Here is a 23,610-nt window from a genome sequence, read left to right as displayed (position 1 = left end):
GGACTACAACTTTGATTAAAAGGTAGGAACTCCTTCAGAATCCTCCTCAGCACAAGGTAAACATATTCCCCTTTCAGAAACAAATTTGATCAGGTGGTTATAGGCTGACACAGGCAGGGTTACTACTCAGTAAGATTCCTAGCAGCCAAGAAACAAGAAATCAAAGTCTGAAATTAGCACTTGAACAAGACCTTTGTGACAGAGTAAAACATTTGGGGCTTTGTACCCTGTTGCCATGACTGCTCACGTGTTTTGCAACAGACACTGGATACAACCTTTAATCATTAGAAGCTCCCACCTAGTTTAGTTTGAAGAGCTAGACTTCATTACTTACACGTAGAGTGAGCTGGATGTGACCGCATCTAGATCCACCATGCCCCAAACCATTCTTTCTCTTATTGGGCTGACACCCACTACAAACATAAAAAGGCAGCTTTATAATGTATTAAAATGTATTAAATTATTCACTTGTTAGTAGTGATGCAAACTATTACCTAATAGATTATACACACTCACTGCAGATACTTTTCTATTTGCGGTATGAAGAATACTTCTTTATAAAAAGGCTACTGAGCAGCTTCTCTAATGCCTTGTTATATGACAGTGCTTCTTTATTCCTTTCTAAAGTAGAAATAAAGGTGTCCAAGAACCTCTAGATGTTGGCAGACCAAAGATGCATTTCAAATGAAATACCCATTTTCTTACTGTTTACATCACTTATAAATCCAAACCGATTTTTCAATGGTTTTAAAGAAAATCCTTGTGCAAACCAAGTGCTTTTTCTGTGTGAACAAGCTCCTACTACAACATGAAGAACCTTTCTGTTCTACAACATAGTTCCAAAAAAAATTCTGCAGAAATTTCCCTACATGTGCAAGTACCACTATGCAAGGCAGTAGCTTTGTATCTGAAAATACGTATCTTCCTACAAGCATTAAGACTCACACTATTGCAATTTTGACCAAAAGAAGAGACACTTACCCTAACGTAGAATATGCCAATATTATGTCATAGTTATGTCAAGAAACTAGGTTGCATATTATTAAATTAAAATTGCAGTAAGAAACCAGCAAGTGGTCCCAGAAGAAAGACTTGAACAGACTCTTCTTACATCCAGTCTTACAAGGATGCCACAGAGTGGGCAGCTGGTCCAGAGCTTTGTTTCATGATTCATCTAAAGGACGTCACTAGAAGCATACGATATTGTGTTCCCCTAAACTGTTTTAGAAATAACAAAAGAGTCTTAGGTGAGTGTTTCAGCAATTCCACCTATGTCTGGATCTAAATAATGCTGAGATTAAAAAAGTAACTCCCAAAGGTAGAACCATAAATAGGCAACACAAAATCAGAACGCAAACACAAAATAACCCACTTTTTATTTCAGTAAAGAAATTAATCTCAATCTTAGCAGAAACAGGAGTCATACATAGTATCTGGCCATAAAAAAAAAAAAAATGTATGTACAGCGACAGAAAATAACATATTACAAAAAGAGACTTATTGAAAAAAAAACCTTTTAAAATGTTGTCTCTCTTGAGAAGAATTCAGAACTTATTTTCATGCCTACATTTTCTATACAGTGTAGAGCAATCCAAAACATCTGTATTCTGGAGGAACATGAAGTACATACATTTCATTAACATCAGTGCATTTGACATCATAATATAGTAACACTATACATCTTGCATAGGTTTATGGACGCTGTGAAAGGCCAAGAGTGAATTCATATGATCCACTTTTTCAAGTTACAGATTTTCACATCAAATGGCACCAGCCCCTTGTCACACAGATGCAAATTGTCTTGAACAGTTTTATCCCCTGAAGTTCCTAATCCACTCAAATAATTCCTATGAAAGATACACAAAGGTTTGAACAAGATAAAATGTCCAAACTAAACCACATTTATTCACTTTTCCCAATCTGTTGACTGAAGACGGAAAATTTTTAAAACATTTTTTAGTTTTACGTCAGAGAATGTTAATAGTTACTCCTCATAAACATTGGGCTGATCTGTAGCCTAGGGCAGCTGATCTCATCTAAGATCTAAACTTGTCCTTTAAGAAACAGGAAGGCTGGCCCCTCCTGTTCCATCCGGAAAATGAGTACCTAGCCACAGCCCCTGCTGGGAAAGGCTCATGTGGAGCAGAGCTTGTGTTTTTGCAGCTTCTTACCCTCTAGGATCCAGGTTCATGGTATGGTCACAAGTAGGGCAGTATAAGGAAACAAAACAGATAAAGGAATGGAGCTCTGGGGATGGAACCTGAATGCCAGAGGGCTTCTAGACATAACTGGGAAGTTTCCTGCAGATAGAAGAGTGACGGGAAACCTGCAAAGGTCAGCTCATCTGCACTGGACTGGGCCAACAAGCCAAACTAGGGAGGGAAGCTGGAGTTGTGCTGGATCAGTATTTCTAGAGATGGCAGAGACACTCTACGGACATTACAACTATATTCTGAGGAAATGCAAGGAAGCCTGTGTGACAGCCATATGTGGATACAGGGCTCAATTTTTTATATAAGGGAAAGTGTGATGGTGAAATAAAAAAGAAATCTTAAGACCTGTGAGAGTACATTAACTTATCCGAACATGCTACCAATATTTATTTCAATATATGCCTCTACAGTACACAGATGCCTAGAAAAACATTCACTCACATTCATTAAGAGTCAGTGTCCTGCTGGCCTTTTAGGAGCATGCTTTTAGCTGATAATTGCATAAGTATACAGCTGCTCTTCCCCACAGTGGTAGAGCAAGTGTAAAAATTCTGTCCATTTGCACTAACACTAAACAACCTAACTCAAGTGGCTCTTCACAAGGCATTATCATCACCTAACCTTATTGCTACCTAAGGTTAGAAAAAGAGAGAGATTAATCTTATTTTTCAAATAGCTCAGTGTAAATCAAAGACATGGAAAAAATTATAATGCGAGGAACTGCAATCTTCTCGACAATTCTGTCTGGTCTGTTAGAAACGATGCTTTTATTTCATAGAAAGCTAATCAAACCAAACTCATTTGTTTTTCTAACCTTTCTAATTAGATATAGTCCTGAAAATTACATACTCCTGGCAAGCAAACCAAGTGTAATTTTCTAATTTAACAAAATTGGTTTGTCCTCTCCTTACATGCAAGTGCAATATTATAAATAATTTCATTAATACTTTTTAAACTCTTTCCAATGAGAGAAAAAATTGTTTTGAGACACTGCCACCAAGCAAAAATATATCATCTCTAATATGAAATGAACTCCTTCACCCCCAGAAATCTACCCCCTGAAAATTCTGTATTCATCTCACACCGTATTTGCCATTCATTTCATTGTCCCAGCAAAAAGGCTGGCAATTTAAACTGGCTGGTACATCTGCAATTGATGGGGTCCTCAGTGACTGGTGAGGAATGGCCTATACTGGACCACTTAACAGCCAGCCAGCCATAGAGCTCAGTACTCCCCAGCCTCTTACTGAATCATTGAATTCTCTACGTTGGAAGGGACCTTTCAGATCATCAAATCCAACCATCAACGTAACTCTGACAAAAACCATCACTTAACCTGATCTCTCTGCACCACATCTACCCGTCTTTTAAATACTTCCAGGGATGGCAATTCCACCACTTCCCTGGGCAGCCTGCTATGGCTGATAACCCTTTCAGTGTAAAATGTTTTCCTAATATCCAATCTAAACCTCCCCTGGCAGAACTTGAGGCCATTTCCTCTTGTCCTATTGCTTGTCATTTGGGAGAAGAGACCAACCCCCACCTTGCTACAACCTCCTTTCAGGTAGCTGTAGAGAGCGATAAGGTCTCCCCTCAGCCTCCTGTTCTCCAGGCTGAACAACCCCAGCTCCCCCAGCCGGTCCTCCTAAGACTCGTTCTCCAGACCCCTCACCAGCTTCATTGCCCTTCTCTGAACATGCTCCAGCACCTCAGGGTCTTTCCTGTAGTGAGGGTCCCAAAACTGGACACAGTACTCGAGGTGGAGCCTCACCAGTGCTGAGTACAGGGAGGATGATCACTTCCCTAGTCCTACTCACTACACTACTCCTGATACAGGCCAGGATGCTGTTGGCCTTCTTGGCCACCTGGGCACACTGCTGGCTCATATTCAGCTGGCTCTTGACCAACACCCCCAGGTCCTTTTCTGCCAGGCAGCTCTCCAGCCACTCTTCCCCAAGCCTGTAGCGCTGCATGGGATTGTTGTGACCCAAGTGCAGAATCCGGCACTTGGCCTTGTTGAACGTCGTACCATTGGCCTCAGCCCATTGATCCAGACTGTCCAGATCCCTCTGCAAAGCCTTTCTACCCTCAAGCAGGCTGACACTCCCACCCAACTTGGTGTCATCTGCAAATTTGCCGAGGCTGCACTCAATCCCCTCATCCAGATCATTGGTAAAGATATTACAGAGAACTGGCCCCAATACCGAGCCCTGTGGAACGCCACACATGACTGGCTGTGGAATAATTACTAAATTGGCCAAGAATACAAAAATACAGCATTGTTCACACATTAAGGAAAGTCATAAAATCAAGAGGCTTCTGAGGTAGAATACAGCCGCAGCTAGCACATGAAGAATGCAACATCTGTGATTCCCTGTACAAGGTTGTTTGCGAAACTACACGAGGGATGGAACGGAACACGCTTGTTCCGTGGCCTTCCTTTGTGAGGAATAGCAGATATGGGGACGAGATGGTACTACGGAACTGATAAGCGGCCTACACGCTACCCGAGCCAACATTTCATCAAATGTTGATGAAATGCTGTCCTTTTGTGCGAACTTTGCTCACCACAATGTACCAAAACACACCTCCATCCCGGAGGCTATCCGCCCCCGAGGTGTGAACACTCCTCCTTGAATACATTAATCATAATAAAAGTACGTATGACTAAAGTCACTCAAACTCCACTTCGAAGATAAAAAAATAATATAAAAATAGCCCGAGAGAGAGGGGATGTCAGGGAAGACACCATCGCGAAGAATTCCACCGCTGATTTCCGGGATCAGTCGACGGGCTGAGCCTTTCTTCCCCCCCATAGGGACGCCTTTGGGTAAGACTTTGATTACACCGAGCGCTTTCTCGGGGACTTAGAAATTTCTCTAGAGAATCTCTACCCTACATTTATAGCCAGGCTGTATCGTTTATAATTTTGTCGCGCGTTTGTATACTTAGCAATATCCTTATTTGCACGTGCTTTGCAGACAGTGTGTTTATCACCGGCAATCCTAAAGAACCTGTATATCTGTTGTTTAAATAAACTGCACTGTTTAAGTAGCTAGTCGTTTCGCTTTCTCACTGAACGCGACCAAAACTTGAGAGAGGCCGTGCTAGTTCAGGAGCACGACTAGACTGAAGGTGCAGTCCACTATTAGCGTATCCAAATCGTAGTAGTTTAATACATATTAAACGCGATTGGACTGATAGTGCTGAATTGGGCATCACTCAGAATTTAAACCTAGCTGCACCTAGCCTCCCGCCTCGGTGAGGAGTGTTAGAACGCAAGGGGGTTTATCTTCTGCCAAAACCGCTTGGCCCCGTTTCACGCAACACTGGCCACCATGGATTTAACTCCATTCACCACCACTCTTTGTGCCTGGCCCTCCAGCCAGTTTTTTACCCAGCAAAGCGCACACCCATCCAACCCATGAGCAGCCAGTTTCTCCAGGAGAATGCTGTGGGAAACCGTACCAAAGGCTTTACTAAAGTCCAGGTAAACAACATCCACAGCCTTTCCCTCATCCACCAGGCGGGTCGCTTTGTCATAGAAGGAGATCAGGTTTGTCAAGCAGGAGCTGCCTTTCATGAACCCATGCCGATTGCACCTGATCGCCTGGTTGTCCTTCATGTGCCGCATAATGGCACACAGGATGATCTGTTCCATGACCTTCCCAGGCACCGAGGTCAGGCTGACAGGCATGTAATTCCCTGGATCATCCTTCCTGCCCTTCTTGTGCATGGGTGTCACATTTGCTAGAGACCAGTCGACTGGAACCTCCCCAGTTTGCCAGGACTGCTGGTAATTGATGGAAAGTGGCTTGGTGAGCATTTCCACCATCTCCCTCAGTACCCTCGGGTGGATCCCATCCGGCCCCATAGATTTGTGTATGTCCAGGTGATGGAGCAGATCCCTCTGTCACCATTTCCCTTTGGATTACGGGGGCTTCATTCTGCTCCCTGCCCCTATCTGCTAGCTCAGCAGTCTGGGTACTCAGGGAACAACTGATTCTACTACTAAAGACTGAGGCATAGAAGTCTTTTCCTCATACTTTGTCACCATGTTACTGCCCCCATCTAATAAAGGATGGAGATTCTCCTTAGTCCTCCTTTTATTACTAATGTATTTATAGAAACTTTTTTTATTGTCCTTAACATCCAAAGCCAGGTTAAGCTCTAGTTGGGCTCTGGCCCTTCTAATTTTCTCCCTACCTAGCCTCACAACATCTTTGTAGTCTTCCTGAGTGTCCTGCCCCTTCCTCCAAAGGTCATAAATTCTCCTTCTTTCCCCCCGAGTTGTAACCATATCTCTCTGTTCAGCCAGGCCAGTCTTCTTCCCCAACAGCTTGTTTTTCGGCACGTGGGGATGGCCTGCTCCTGTGCCTTTAAGACTTCCTTCTTGAAAAACCTCCAGGCTTCCTGGACAGCTTTACCCTTCAGGACTGCCTCCCAAGGGACTCTGTCAAGCAGGCTCCTGAAAAGACCAAATTCCGCTCTCCAAAAGTCCAAGGTGGCGTTTCTGATTACTTCCCTCCTTGCTTCTCTAAGAATCAAATCATACTCTGAATAGGCCTCCTTATTCTGCAGACTTCAAAAACCTGTGGCAGAGCAAGTCCATCCTTTCAGCTTGGCAACGGTTCTAGTTATCTCAGCTATTAAGCACCTTCATGTGCTTGCCATCTAGGATTATAGTACACTTCAGGTAGAACAGAATAAGACAGAATCAACTGAATCAGTTAAAAATATCCTATCCCAGTAAATGATACTGTTACATATCCACTGAATAGCCTTTTCTGGCCTCCACGAAGTGCCAATTATTTATTGCAAGTTGTATTTAACTAAAAACAAAACAAAACAAAACAAAACATTACCGTCTGGAATACTGGACTTACAATTTGTATATGAATTATTCTATATTTCTGTTAACTTCAGATTTGAAGTTACTGAACATCTAACATAACCCCTGTGGAGCCTGAAGAGAAAAGTCACTGCTTCCTTGATTTGCAGTTTTGGAAAGCAAACCACCAAAAACTATGATTTCCATGCAACATGACAGAGTCATTTGAATGGAAATAAAAATATTAATCAGAACTGGTGGAAGTAGGAAAGATTAACAGCATATTTGAATTCAGAATTATCTACAGCAAAACTCCAAAAGCTTGTATAATATTGTAAAACTCATATCCTTCTCTCTCAAAACCTTTTCTTTATCTTTGTAATAAGGCATGGCTTCAAAGGTTACAAGTAGATTCTCCTTTAGTCAGAATACGGGGTGCAGCGGAGTTGTACACAAACTTGAATTCACTGAAGACCTATGTTTAACTGTAGGACAGAAATTAACTCTTTTTAGTTGTGAAAATCATTCCATCTGGTATGACTCATTCTGTTCAGTACGTTTCGTTACATTTAGATAGACCATAATGTACCTACGACTTCTAGAAAGAAAAGTGAGAGATAAAGCAGGAAAGAGGATTTGTTTTGAAAAAGAATACAAAATACTCTAAAGGAGCACTCGAGATCTACAGATCTTCTCCAGAAATTTTAATTCTCTGTAAGACAATAAAATATTCTGTCTTCAGATGTTACAAGACTATTCGGAAAGAAGTAAATAGGGGTTTTTTGTTGTTTCCTCCCCTCTCCCCATGACTCAGTGTCTAGGACAATACACATGTAAATGCAAATCTAGGAAAACTGAAATGCTGTTTGGCTCTTATCTATTGCTGAGGGGAAAAAATACAAAAAGAACTGTTAAAAATCCAATCCAAAGTTACACACAGGGAGCTTTAATTATCGAAGACTGTAAATGAAAAGGATGCAAAATGCTTAAAAGTTAATTCCCTGCTTCAAACTAGTTTTGCACAGATATAGTTCCAAGACTATAGACCTCTTCAGTCTGCCATTACACAAAGTGTTGTACAAATGCATGCACCAAATAGTAGCATATAGCACCATATAGTAACAGCAAAAGGATTTATACCAATTCTTCTGGCTTTATTCATCCATCTTAGAATAAAACTACTATTTTTTGTAAGAGAAAAGGCAAAATCGTAACTTAAGCTTCAGCATAAATGAAATGCAGAAACACATTTTTATATATTAAACACTTGTTGACTAATCAACATTATTGTAACTCTGCTCCCTGTTCCTAGTGCAGGTAATTATCGAAGTGTAAGAACCACAGGCATGGAAAAGCAAAACAGCATGGGGTCAGCTTACGCTTTTCACTCAGAATTCCTTCAGTGGAGAAACATGCATCTTCCTTAAGATATTGACAAAGAACGACAATTTTAAAAAGGTGAAAATCAGACTGTTAGTTTAAATAAGGAAAAACATGTCTCATTTACACATGTACACTTATTCCCACACTTCAGCATAACAACTGTGACAATTTTCTTTTTCTTACAAGCGTTCTTATCTTGAATGTGAATTCTGTTTCACTGGACTCTCCTGTTTAGAACAAAAATTATCCCAATATGCAGAATCCTCAGGTGCAACTGGAATACCAGATGCAACTAAATCTTCAAAAGTCAATAATGTAAACTGTGGTTGGTCAGGGTCCACGGAAGATACCTAAGGAAAATACGTATTAATATTACATGAATCAATAAATCTCAATTTTCCTCCTGCAATATTCTCCTGTCAGCTTAAAGTACACGTTGCTTATTGAAGAAGAAAATATTGCAGTTGAGACCAATGTCCCTGTCCCTAATTTAGGCTATACAGTAACTAATAAAAGCATGTTAAGAGGCCACACAGGAAAAGCAAGTTTTTCTTTGAAACTCAGGTTAGAAAACTGAAAGAACGAGGGACACAGAATGCTGTAAATACCACAGAATGAGTGTTTAAGTCCAGAAAAGAGGAAGAAAAAACCCACCAACAAACCCAAACCGACTGTACTTCATTTGCCAGCAGACATGATTATTTGAGATGATAGCATGTTGATTTATTCCACTAGAGGTGTGCCTAAGCATACTCTTTTTAGCACCAGCAATCACCGAGGTTGTGCATGCTTCTGTCAAACTCGTGCTATTTAAGTACAAAAGCGGTTACAAGCAACCCACAATTCCCTGTGTTAAATCCAGATTAAATGCAGAATGAGATATTAAAGTGTCATGGTCTGTGTTAATCCCATCACTTCAAGAAAAACGACATTTCAAGAAAAAAAGGTTTGGTTTTTTGAGCACATGTTACTGTGCAGCCTGCTGTAAGCTATCTGCAAGTGTAATTCTTTCCAGACAGCAGGGCAAATAGTACAGCGGCAGGAATTGAACATGAATAAAGCAGATCCTTCTAAATTTGGCATTTGCCCAAGCAACATACTCTTCCATGTTTTATATTAGATAAAATTCTGCAGGTGGGTTATTGTGTATGTCATACAAACTGACACATTTTTGATGCAGGCTAAGGTACTGTTAACTTCTTGGGGAGCAAATACTGATGTCTGGTAATCACAGAATGGCTGAGATTGGAAGGGGGCTCTGAAAGTCATCTGGTCCAACACCTCTGCTCAAGCAGAGCCACCTAGGGACAGCTGCCCAGGTGCATGTCCAGACAGCTTTTGAATATTGCCACAGATGGAGACTCCAAAACCTCCCTGGGCAATCTCAGTCATCCTCACAGAGGCGGGGGGGGGGGGAGGGGGAAGTGTTTCATGAAGTTTAGAGGGAACCTCCTGTGTGTCAGCTTGTGCCCGTTGCCTCTGGTCCTGTCACTGGCCACCAATGAGAAGAGCCTGGCTGTGTCTAATTTACACCCGCCCTTCAGGCATCTAGATACGTTACTAAGATTCCCCCCTAGCCTTCTCTTCTCCAGGCTGAACAGTCCCAGCTCGCTCAGCTTTTGCTCACAACAGAGATGTCCCAGTCCCTTAATCATAGTTGTGGCCCTTTGCTGGACTCTCTCCAGTATGTCCGTATCTCTCTTGTACTGAGAAGCTCAGAACTGGACAGTCCTCCAGGTGTGGCCTCACCAGCACTGAGTAAAGGGGAACGATCACCTCCCTCAAGCTGCTGCCAATACTTCATCTAATGCAGCCCAGGGTACCGTTAACCTTCTTTGCTGCAAAGGCCCATTGCTGGTTGACGTTCAGTCTGGTGTTTACCAGGACCTCTAGTGCCTTTTCTCCAAGGCTGCTATCCAGCTGGCTTCTCATCCATCCCCGGGCAGAGCTCCATGTACTCCAGCTACTCTCTTACACAAAAGGCAACTCGGGCAACTCCCCCTCTCATCTTCCCTGCCTGTCCTTCCTAAAGAGCCTGTACCCCTTGATCACAACCCTGAAGCAATTGCATAATGTCTACACGCTCCATTTTTTTAAACTTAGATGTAGAACACCTTTCCTCTCAACACATCTGGCAACACATAGAATCCTTTTTTACAGTTAGAAAGAAAGAAGGCCACTTCCACTTCCTCCACATTCCTGTCAGGAGTCCTGAAAAGGGGGAGTCACAGAATGCTCAATTGTCCTATTTTAAATGACCTTTTCTCAGTGAACTGAGCTAATGAAATTCAGGTCATCACAACTTTAGACAGTGGACAAGTATGCCTTTGAGACTTTTCTTGATTCAAAGGCTTTTCATCATAACTCTTGATACCATGCCTATTCTCTCTAAGATAACTTTAAGGTGTGTGACAGTGATACATTTGAGCACTGATTTACCACAGTAAATCCTCAAAGGCAGTTTACATCTCTTTTTTGAATCTAAACAATACTAGTTAAAAGGCCTGCCTCTCCGAGGTCTGCCTCTCTGTATTATCCATGAACACAGACTCAGACTTTATGACCATGATAGACGTGTGCATGAACACTTTCATCCTTTTATTCGTTCATATACTTATCGTTTTTCTAGTTTCTGGCAGAATCTTTCTATCTGCATAACTGAAAACAACTAACCCATTTTCTTATGAGCAACTAAAACACCACAGACAAACCTGGCAATTTGTCACACTTTCACTTGCTGACTGTCCGGCTATTTTGGCTACAACTTGCCAGTCTGCCTCAAATTTGACTTTTATGGCTATTTTCATGACCAAGATCTTTGTTAAATTGCACAGAAAATCCTGAAAAGCTTTTAAACAGCTTTGTTGCTTCTCTCAATAAAGAGACCACATGGAATGAAGACTAACACTGCTGTTCTTCCCATCTGTTGGTGGCTGTCGCTTGTCTCGAGGGTTACCCTGTCATAGTGGTGTTTGAGAGATGGATCTGCTCTGGGATACAGGCACTGACAGTCCCCCATTAAAATCAGCTTGGTGAGGTGCTGGACTAGTTTAGCATTCCAGATTGGTTCACTGTCTCCATTTCCCTTTGTGAAAACCATCTTTCCCACACAAGTACTAGCAGACTGTGACAAAAATCACTTAATCTTCTCTTGAATGAACACACTGAATGCTGTAACGCGTACGTTCCAGATTTGACTCCCACTGCTGTCCTCTGAAACCATTTCACCCTCCCAGACCTTTTCTGAAATAGGCACAACAGAACTAGAGGTAGCAGTTCAGTTAACAATCTGGTTAATACTGTGCTTAAGATAAACCTCCCCCTTGGCCCTACATCTGAGATAACACTTTTAGGTACAGCATCAGACTAAGTTTATGTTCAAGTAATTAGTTACCAAGATCTGAAAACATTTCATAATTTCTTACATCAGAATGCTTCTGTCCGCAACCCTCCTGTTTCCCGAGAGCCACTGCAACATGATGATGGTCATCTAACCGGGTTTCCTAGTAAAGATGAAAAATGGCAACGTAGATGCATTTTCGTCACTCTGTTTCCAGTAAAGACTATATAAATGTTTAGAATACAGTTCAGAACAATAGCAGAACATCATTTAAAATACTTTAAAATAATGACGCTCAAAAAGCAATAGTCCTTTATAGCAGTTATGTTGGAGAGCTCAAGGATGCAGATACATTAAAAAGTTGGCAGGGCTGAACTGGTTACTATAGGTTACATTCATCTCATCCATTTGTAGATATTTATATTCAAGCTTGTGAACAAGCCATATAACCCATCTTAGCTATCTGTTTACCAATGAGATAAATTGTGAACTTCTGGGAGGTATTCTGAAAAACAACAATGTAAGCGTAAACTTAAAGCAATGACTCTCTCACTCTTGTCTTCAAACAGCATGTAAAATCACAACTTTAGGTTTCTGACGCAGCAGTCTGAGCACTGCTCTGTGTAAATATGATTCCTCAACATAGTTTTTAGATATATAGCTATATTTACACATAGTATTATATATTACATTTAGTAATATAGTTTATCTATTTAATAGTTTTGCTTAAAACTGTCTTCCTCTAGAAAGGCAAAGAATTCATCCTGAACAATTCATTTCAAAAAAACCCACTTTTATATTCTGTTTCTAAATAACGTTTATTCTATAGTCAAGTCATAATTCTGTTGGCTTTTTAAAAACATATATATAAAGGTGGGAAGGAATATGTTTTCCTTGCTTCTTTATCCAAAAATTTTCACATAATTTCTGCACAAACTTTCTAAAATGGAAATCAAGAATAACAAGAATTTCACCTAGAAAAATGAACAATTTAGATACCACCATTAATCTGAAAATCAGCTCGTAGTCTAGATATTCTTCTGGGAGGTATTACTAGACCTCCAATTTCCACTTCCTTAGGAAATACTCTAACTGCACTATATTATAATATAAAGAAAGTATCATGATGTCCTATTTCCTCTGACAGGCTGTTGGTTGACTTTTTTTTTTCCTTTTTAATCTAAGCAAAATGTCTCTTAAAACAATACTGCCAGTCTGCATTGGGCTTCTCTACAGTTTATCTGCTATATAGGATTTTCAAAGATTTCAGTTGCAAGGATACCATTTCTGTGATTCCCAAACAGCCCTGTATATAAAAAAAATTGGGCCAAGATGCTCAGCTCAAATCTACTCAACCCAGCTCAGCCAAGACAGCAGCTGCTCTAGTCATGTGTAGCAACAGTACAACTGTAAGGCTGGGAGACTTTACTGGCAAAGATGTGGGTGTCTTGGCAGATAGGTGCTAGTGTGGGAGTAGAACTGGGTTTTTACTTTGATCTCTTCAGCACCAAAACTGGGCCTATTTGACAGATTTAGCAGTGAACTTTGTATCCCTCACCTACTTAAAAACAAAACATCATGCTCACATTATTTTACCTTTCTGTAAAGCGCTAGTAAGAAAATGACTATTTCAATTCTGTCTAGATTAGGAGAAATATTTAATGCATATGAGAAACGCTAACAAATTTGCAATGTAAGTGGTATTTCACATGACTGCATGAGCTACAGGTGTACTTGCTATGAAGTGTTTTACTAGGCTTCCCATTCCTTTACCAGGGTACGAGACTGAAAATAAGTCAAGCATAAAGAATGCTGTCTCAGGTTTGATGAAATCTATCCATTTGAACACATCACGCATATTTCTATAACTTCCTCAAAAATAAAAAAAAGACTATGAAAATTAGATGTTTGATCAAGGGCTGCTAAACAATTTATATAGTTCTAGGGTGGTAGCGTTTTGTGTTTGTCTAAATTGAAAAATGACTACATCTAGTTTTTAATCACTTCATTTCCCTCCCCCCCCTCGCCCTTTCATTTTTTGCAGGTTAAAGATTGATCAGAAGTGAGGGCACATCACAGCACATTCAACAGTGGCCTGCATCGGTAGTCAGAAGTCTGAAAACCACTGCATTAAAGCTTTTAACTTTATGCTAAATGCACGGAAACTTTTTTGTGACGTGAACTTAGATATTACTTCTTGTTTGTGCAACTAAAATGTATTATAGATGAAGTCTTTTACATATTGTTAATAATTTTTTGTCATCTCAAAGGTGCATTTAACAGGCAGTGACTCTAGAAAACGGGGACCATTCTCCTGCAGAGACCCTGCCCCAATGGACAACTAATTCAGAAGGTTCCACCTCTACTTCATGTATCTTCTGTGGTGACAAAAGCGTTTTCAGCATCTTACAATATAACATAACAAACTATGCCCTTTATCTTATCTTTGCTGCTTCAGAGAAATGTAAATCCAACCAAATACAGAGGGGAAGAAGTTCTTTCCTGGCCCCTGCTATCGGCTAGCAAAAACCTTAAGGTATGGAGTTAATGAAGGGTACTGAAATCATAAAAAACAGGGCATCAGCTTGCTTCCCTTTACATCTGGAGATATTGCTATATCAGCTTATAAAATAAATCCAACTTCTTAAATGGAAATAGAGGATTAAACAAAAAGAGAAAGAGGACAATTATACAGAATTCCTCTGAGGTAGAGAGTTCTGTAAAGATTCCTCTCTATAAACCAGAAAACATATAATGGATAGAAATTTGTTTTCCTCTGCACAGAACCAAAGCGCTACTAGAGTTGTTCAAGCTACAGGCACACTGAGACTTATAATGACCTCACTTCAAAGGCTCGGCAGAATGATGTGTCTGGGATTCAAATCATTCTGGATTCACTCAAGAACAGACAGCTTATGAGGAAACTGCACCTCCCCAGCCAGCAGAACTGATTGCTATGTGAATCCAGTTAGATTAGCTAGTCTCGGAAGTAAAAGTTTTCATTCCTATTTATTCCGGACAATAAAACAGGATTAATCTTACTGAGGGTGAAAGACTCCATTATAGTTGTATACCAACTACGATTACTAAATATGTTCCAAACTGACCCAGGTGATCTCAGTTTGAAATTCATACTCTGGAAGTAAAGTATTTGCATATAGACAAACCAAGCAAATATTTGTTTGCATTTTTTCATAACAATTATTTGTGTAGTAGCAGTGATGCCAGGTGATTCTTAATCCCTGAGTGAGGTTTAGGATAAATTATGTGCTTCCTTTATAAACTGGTTGTATCCAAAATTGAGGTAGGGACTAAACCAGAAGCATCTTGTGTATCATTTAAGAGTCTTCTTTAATATAGATTCCAACAAGTGCTATCCAGCCATTCTTCCTGATTAACTGTACAAACCTAGGACCAATAAAGAGTCATGAATACACTCAACATTTTGCAAATCAGTAATTAGGACTTTTTTTTCACATACCAGATCTGCTACAGATATGCATATTATAAACTTCTGTTTCTCTCTTGAAATCAAAAAGCTTGTCATAGTCATTATTGATCAACTTATTTCACTTTTATTAAAATTAACCAGTACTTCATTCTGTAAGTTTATTTTCTTCAAAGGAAGTAAATGGAGCACATAGAATTACCCATAATAATAATAATAATCATCATCATCATCAGAAAAATGACTCCATCCTAAATTAACACCCTGACACAAATAGCGTATCACTCTTCATTGGGCTAGTAAACTTTTAATTAGTACTAAACAGATTCGCCTTTTTAAAATGAGGAAAGTGTGGACTGCCTGTGTGAATAAAGCATATTTAGCACACACAGCAGACATACCTTAAAATTTAATTTATGTTTATAAATGAAGTTTTATTGTATTTTTTCCTCCTACTTCTTTCAAAACAGTTGGAAGGAATCTGAATAGCAATCTCTAGAGTACTATATGGAAACAAGTGTCTAAAGCTAAACTGATCCATCAAGACCAAACAAGATGATGCTATTTCTGAGCTGTTGCCTTCTAAGATCAAAAATATATGAGGAGTGGAAGAGGGGAAAGATCCTTCAAACAAAAATAAACCCTTGGTAAAGGGACCACACAAACAGTCAACTACACAACAAGGTAGTTTATTTGGTATTTGCAATGAAGTAAAATTCAGAAAATTCTATCTCCATTTCAGAACAGGCTTTGTTCTTGTGAACAGTTACTGGTGTCTGAACAGTGTCAACTTTCATTAGCTCTGATTCACTAGTACTTCTCTTGACCTTTCAGTCATGACAAGTATAAGGGGGTAAATCTTTTTCTAGTCCTTATGCTTTTAAGTTAATTTTTTCACATTACATGGTACTTTCTGAAGGACACTTCAGAATATTTTGTGTAATTTAAGTGGGTAAAATCCCCTCTATTTCTCTCATCTGTTTTTGGTAAATTAGATTTTCTCTAAAACTGAAATAAAACAATCCAAAATATGCGATACTTGGATTTTAAACAGCCTTGCTCTCTTTGATCATCTTCCATCATAAAGATATAGGCAGATCTGAAATGTAAAAGTGAGGTTTTTTATTTGATAGAAAAGGTCACTCACGCAAATTTAGCACAACAGGGAACAAAAGGAAAATACCATACCACTAATATGCAGTCTTAAAGGCGATTCTTAATGACTTCTCTTAGGTGACTATTCTGGATTTCTCAAAATTAGTGTTTTCAGTTAACAAGCTGTTTCAGGAATTTGGCTCAAGGGCAAATAATGAAACATAGACTTGTATAAGTAAGAAAATAGGCACAAAACTAAAAGAAACTTGGGAGAAGACAAAAAAGTAAAGTGATGCTTAATTTTAGGCTGGGGATTGGTAACTGAAAAACATTTTTTTTCCCAATCTTATTTTAATAAATATTGATATTCAAATGAAATTATATTCCAATTGAGCTTGCATTTAAATGAAACTTGATAATAAGTCCGTTCTTTGAAATACTACAATGTGCCTCATAAGGCTGTGCTCTTGGGAAGCAGGAGGGCAAAGATTGGAGAGGAGACAGTACTCAGACAAAAATTAATTTCAGCTTCTAGCAATAATTACTAAGCAGTAATTACTAAGTAATAAGGAAAAATCAAATAATTATAAAGTATTTAAGTAATACAGGGAGCTATATAAAAATATGTATATGTATATAAATATATATATAAAAAAAACTATATGTAAAACTTAACACTCAGGTAGAAGATTGAGCCCAAACTAATGTCCCAATTAAGCAATGGCAAGTTTTTTTGCATCTCTCCATTTCCACAGACAGCAGCCAATCAGCACACTGTAACTCCAAACCCACAAAAGCACAGGTTTCTACCAGCTTGTACGGACAAGAAGAAAGATGCTCAAAGGAGCTGAAGACACCTTCTCAATTTCAAACATCTAACATAAACAGCAACTAATAGGGCTATTCACTCGCCCCATTCTAGACCAACTGATGAAGAACTTTAAAATGTCAGACAGTGTTCAGAAGATAGGTCTGAATACGCTTCAGTGAGCCTCCTGCATGTCCTAGGATGAATTTCATAGAGTGCAAGGAATACAGTTCAAGAACAGAAAAAATAAAAAGCCATTATAATTAATGTATCTCTGGGGTGTTTTTGTGATCATCAAAAATACTTTAAACTGCTACGGATTTATATCCTAAGTTTTGATTGATATATGTTCAATACAGAATAAAGGTGTGAAGCTGCAATTAAAAAAAAATAATCAGATATGTAATGCAACCATAGGGTGTTGAGACTGTTTATCATTATTGAAAAAATAAATTAGAATATTTCTTACCTCAAATGTCCACTCTTCTTCTTTATCTCCATCCAGAAGCATTTTTGTCTCCTTATACACCTTCCCTATTTCCAGTTGCAATGGGGACACATTAAACTCAATTCTTTGCAAGTTAAAGCCGATTCCAACTCCAATAGCCTTTAAGAAGCTTTCCTTTAAGGCCTAAACCATAGAGTAAATGTATTTTATTCATACTGTCGGTTTTCAAAGTGTTCTATAAACATTACTTTTGAGCAGACAACCTAGACCAAATAAATTTAAGACTTGTACTACTGGAAATGCGAGGGTAGATTAATGCAATTATCAAGCGAAAAAGTTATCAGTATTGTTAATACCTACCCTAACTTGCTGCATTATAATGAACATGCAACCAGAATTACCAAGGGGCACATATAGATATGGACCCTTTACCTTGTTCTGGGTACGTGTTTAAAACTAGTCATAAATCCTTCTAGAAATGTCAGCTGTACTATGGTTCTCAAAGTTATTCTGACATTAAAAAAATATAAAACCATTAAAATATTATCTCCACATGAACATGCAACTATAAAATGTATACTATTTTACTATAATGAAAATAACAACAAAATATATCAAAAGAGAATGTGCAGGTTATAGCACTTTAAACAGGAAAAAAAGTATTACCCAGTACCGATGAAACATATCCAGCTGCATCCATTCATTACCCATAGAGTTGATTATACCCCACTCTGTTTCAGTAAACTGTCGGTTCATGATGCGAAAGAAATTTGGTATTGAGCTACTACCTATAAATTAGAAAGAGATATTTACAGAAATTTAATAGAGTAGTAATAATAAGCAAATGAATTACCTCATGTTATTGCTCTAGAAAAAACTCATACGGAAAAAAATTATGAACCAACTCTGCTCTACAATCTGAATTTACAATAGCCTCGAAGCAGGGATGCTGATGATTGTTCAGGGAACAGTATGAAAAAAACCAAACATTCCTATAGCAGAATTACTGCATTAAAAATGTGACATGAAAGTCATAAACATATGCATTTTCAGCATTCTCTAAAAAAGTAAGTATTTAACCAGTGCTGATTTTATATTAAAAAAAACTTATGTTCAGCTACAAAAGCAGCATGTACAGTCTTTGACATCTGACAGCTTGATCCAGTGACATTTGATAAAACAGCATGCTGTTTGTCAGAATTCATCACGCTATTCTGCCTTCTGCCCTTGGATGCTGGGATACAAGAGAAACACTTTTTTTAAGCACATGTAGAAATACAATCTCCCAAATTTATCACAAGCCTATTAAGCCTTTTGGATTTATTCTGCAAGAAAAATGGGGGTAGGGGAGATGCCCATAGTTACAGTAAGAAAAACATCAAGGTAAAAAAACCCCACCAAACCTTCAAATCCTTAAGATTAAATTTAAGCCTCCTCTAAAAATAAGCACAGCTGTGTAGCACTGCAGCAGCTCTACAGGGGCTACACCACTTTCCCCCACTAGTCTAAATTTACTCTGCAGAAGACACTACAGACTGTGTGGTTCTATTGATCAATGGCATTTCTATAATACACTGGAAGCTATGGACCTCATTACACACTTGGCTAATCACCCATGGCCTATATCATTAATCAGCGTACCATGCAATCTGTCCAACAGGGCTTACAGCTGGCTAAACCAACAATGGCAGAAAGCAATCTATTTTCTTTAGTAGGGATAATAAAAATCTGGATAGAGACAATTCCACATAATTCCACATATTGAGACAAAAATTTTCATAGGTTATGTAATGTTCTTATTAAAAAGAAAATATTAGTTGTATTTAATCCAAAACACACTCTCCCCTCCCAATACCACAGTACTTTTAAGAACCCATCAATAAAAGGTTAGATGAAGATTCCAACCCTAGCTCTGCCACTGATTCTTTGAGTGACTACGGGCAAGGAACTTTTCTTCTCTACACTAATGTTCCCCACGTTAAACCTTCTCTATAAAGTTGTTGCCTTCTACAGATATCTAAGCATTATATAAAAACAGGTATTGGTAGCAGTAATAATTGATCTGAACGCACTAATGTCACACTAAAGCACACACTGAGGTTTTCTGACAATTTCCAGTTCATGTTGCAAAGTGTAATCTGACACATACATCACACAAGACATGGCAGTGACATTTCAGAGATGCCCTCAATTTCATGTATAGACTAAAGCGAAGAAAACACCTTAAGACAGAAATGTTGTTGACAGTTGCAGTAGTCAGCTAACGGAATGATCCAAAACCATCTAAGGACAGAATTAACTTTTTTCTCTCTGGAGAAAATGATGATGCTGAAAAAGAAAGGCAGCCACACTGTCAAGTACATTTCGATGGATTACCAAGGCAAATGAATACCTGTCCAGTTAGACAATCCAACTTCCCCCAAACAATGCAAAATAACAAAAAAATACGTTAAACTTGGAGAAAGGTTATTGTCTTTCATCTCTCTCAGTTTATATGGCCCATTTTATGATCAAATAACTCTTAACACCTGCTTCAAATGATCCACTTATTTTCTTTCTCTTCTTCTCTCAAGTACTTAAGACAACAGTGGTGAGGCATGACCTGGGGGATGAGAAGGGGACAAAACTAGAAGCAGCAGAAAGTTTTTTTTTAGATTATACCTTTTTTGCATTTATTTTGAGAAAAAAAGCGCCTCAAACGGACTTGCCACAATTTACAAAAAATTCCTTTGAAAGAATGGAAACAAGTCCCATATAGCAAATTATTCAGTTGGTTTTAAATTTCCATTTCTAAATTACCTCCCATTTGCCAACTTGTTTCAGAAATAAACTCACCTATCAACAATTATACCAACACTTGGACTTATTTCTGTGACAATTTCAATTCATTAATAATCCAAGTTCTAGTTTACAAAATAATTAAATTTCATTAAAAATACACCAAAGAGCTTTCTTGCCAAACTATTCCATTATGCATACTTTAGAGGTAACAGCTATTTTGGATACAATTTTGGATTACACACGGTATAGTCTACAGATGATCAACTGAGGCACAGGGCAAGACAGGGTACCATGGTCCTTCACTGAACGACTGAGCTTCCTATTCTGATGATAACTTCATAAAACCTTCTTAAGTATTTTTCCTTCCTGTGTTTATTGCCTGTCTTTTTGTCTCAGAGAAGTGTGAGAAAAGTGCTAAACATTTTTGGTAATTGCAAAGTCTACTCTGTAAAATTTAAGTGAATAAAGAAAAAATGTGCCTCAGTATTTTAATGATCTTCGTGAAGTCACAATATTTTCTACACGGAAAATACAAAGACCACATAACAGAATACAAAAGAAACTGAAATGCTAGTTGGAACTCTGATAGGAAATAAAGGCAAGACAAAGAAGTATTTATAACGGTTATCAACCAGACAAATTATTCTTAGAAGTACTTTTAAAAGTTTCAGAGGATCTTCCCCAAGACTTGCAAAGTATTCACCACAAAAATGACATAACATGATAAATATTCTCATAAATATAGTCAAGTTTTGTCTTTACCTTCAGACTAACTAAAAATGTTAATTTAATAGCTGCATTTCACTGCGCAGTGGTTTCTTCTTCTCTACAAGATGATACACATTTTCTAAGAGAAATCTGAACGTAGTGTACATGTATGTATTTATGCAGGTGGAATTCTGGTACATAAATACTCTGAAATCCTTAATGTATGCAAACTTCAGTATTTTTCTGAGAGCAAATTCTAAGAAAATTCTCTGAAAAGATCTATGAACTGGAGAAGCGTGATAAAAATTAAACGACAGTAAAAACTTGAAAAACAGATTCTCTGAAGGAACAAATGCTTTTATTGTAATGCATACATAATACAAATACTTCCAGAAATACTTTCTGTCTTTACATTAAGACCAGACACTCATTAAAACTTATGTAATTGTACTACTATTTCTTACTTAACTCAGCACTAAAGAAAAAGGATTCCTTTAAGATATGCCTATGCAGGTTGTAGAAAACTACACATCTGACCTGTCTGTGCTTCTAAGCATCCATACGTTAACAAGCTTCAGAGCAGATGCCACACAGCTGGGTTCACACACTACTAAGCCCTTGTTCATGTAATCCAGCACTCCTTTCCCAGCGTTCAGGGTTATTCAAAAAACCACTTAAACATTGAGCCAAAAAATTAGCTGGGGATACAACTATGTGGAAAAATTTAATTGAAATGCTCAAAGCTGCATCTCAAATATTCCTTCTTGTAAGTCGTATTTACAGCTTCTGAAGAACTGAAATTTAGATTCTGATTCAAATAAATCAAATATACTTGAAGTAACCTTGTCCATCTCAGTGGCAAAGTGAGATTCCTGTAACACAAATGTGTGCGCTTCAGAAAAAATATTTACGTATGAAATTACTTAAAATTGGTGAGCATAAGGAAATTGCACAATATTTATCTGATTGGTCAAGCATCTGACTAGGTGAGGGTTCATCACTGAAATGGAATAAATTAAATTTTGCGATTTTAGGAATACATAAGAGATATAAGACATGTTTTCATAGGAGATTTCAAAAATAAGTGGAGTTGAAAGCAGAGGAAAACGGGAAGCTTGTTCCACAGATGGCTTATGAGTAATGGGAAAAGATATGTATCCCCATTAACTATTAAAACTATCTGAAAGAACAGCTGCTCACCTTTTGCTGGTTTTCTTTACAAGAAGAAAAATTGTGATAGGAGTAGATCTATGAAAATACTGGATGAAAGGTTTCAAAAAAATAAATGAGAAAAATGCTGATTTAGATTCTATAGGGAATTGAGAGAATGCATTTCAGCAGACAGAAATACTGAGCCAACGGCACGGAAGTTATTAACACGACAAGGGGGTAGGAATGAGATTTTTGAATTAAACATGAAACCAAACTTGCCTGGGTCAAGGGGATTAATGAAAATAAGCTCCACTGTGACTGAGAGTTTTCTTGCTTTGAAATTTATTGTATTGATTACTGTTAAGTATTCTGTCAAAAATCTAACAATATCTCTTTTCACAATTACCCTCTATTAATACCTTAAAAATAAGATTAGTATAGAAGACTAATCATAAAATGTTACTAATATAGACACTTTTTCTTTTCAGAAATGCATATATCTGTTCAGTCATCAACGAAATCACTATAAACCTTATGAAAATCTAAGTTAACAGCTACAAATTTTGAATGTGCTAATTCCTGGTACTGTAAACTTTGAAACTATTTCCAATTCTTTGTATACATACTTCTTACTCGCCTATGCCTCTTAATTTCCTAACTTACAGTTAAAATACTCATCAAAATTTACACAGCTTCTTTTCAGGAGAACCTGGAAAACAAACTTTAATTCTTTTTAATACTGATCAGAATTATATTGCCCTTTCTCTCTCTTTTGAAAAAACATTTTCATTTGTATATGTTTTTATAGTTAACTCTTTTTCTCACCTTTGCACAAACTGTTGTGCATTCTTTCTTTCTGCATTTGTTCATGATAGCTAATATTCCGAAAGCATTTCTCTAGTCTACTGTAAACTCCATACTTTTGTTTGTTACAGAGCATGACACCCTCTAAAGATTGGAAGCAGGTTTTGTTTTTACATTGGATCACCTTGCTGAAAAGCAAGAGTAAACTAGAAAATTCTAATAAATTTAATCAAAACAAACTACAGCTTCTTTTCATAATATCCAATTAACTGACAACAATTTGTCCCAGTATCTGATTGCCTAACAAATGCAAACCTGTATGTTCATTTGCATTAGAACAAAATTGACTGGATGGTTTAGCTGTTCAGTGGCTGAACTTTAAAAGTGCTTTTTCCCTAGAATAAGTAGAGCTCTGCCTCCTTCCTGTAACACTCATTAACTTGCTTCTTAGGGAACAGTAGCCAACAGAGGAAAGGCATCCAGCAAAACTCTGACCAGTTCCTCCAGTTGGCGTCTAAAATAGTTTGATATTCACAAGAGAAGCTAGAGGTTTTATCCTCGGGACCAAGATATATTTTCATTGATTTTTCTTTAATCTA

General features: G+C 38.1%; 1 protein-coding gene across 1 annotated transcript in view; it reads right to left on the bottom strand.

Annotated features, from left to right (window-relative positions):
* Positions 1 to 687: 687 nt before the first annotated feature.
* AASDHPPT (aminoadipate-semialdehyde dehydrogenase-phosphopantetheinyl transferase) overlaps positions 688 to 23,610 on the bottom strand; it is a 36,984-nt gene continuing 14,061 nt past the window's right edge. Inside the window, exons 3-6 of the mRNA XM_063330275.1 lie at positions 18,233 to 18,354; positions 17,588 to 17,749; positions 11,853 to 11,930; positions 688 to 8,777 (exon numbers count right to left, since the gene is read on the bottom strand). Coding sequence (XP_063186345.1) covers positions 8,619 to 8,777; positions 11,853 to 11,930; positions 17,588 to 17,749; positions 18,233 to 18,354 — 521 coding nt within the window. The 3' untranslated portion in view covers positions 688 to 8,618. The remainder of the gene's footprint in view (positions 8,778 to 11,852; positions 11,931 to 17,587; positions 17,750 to 18,232; positions 18,355 to 23,610) is intronic.

The sequence above is a fragment of the Chroicocephalus ridibundus genome, chromosome 1, assembly GCF_963924245.1.
Source record: "Chroicocephalus ridibundus chromosome 1, bChrRid1.1, whole genome shotgun sequence".
In the NCBI taxonomy this organism is placed as follows: Eukaryota; Metazoa; Chordata; class Aves; order Charadriiformes; family Laridae; genus Chroicocephalus; species Chroicocephalus ridibundus.
Note: the sequence above shows the minus strand (reverse complement) of the source record. Positions and strands in the feature narration are given on the sequence as shown.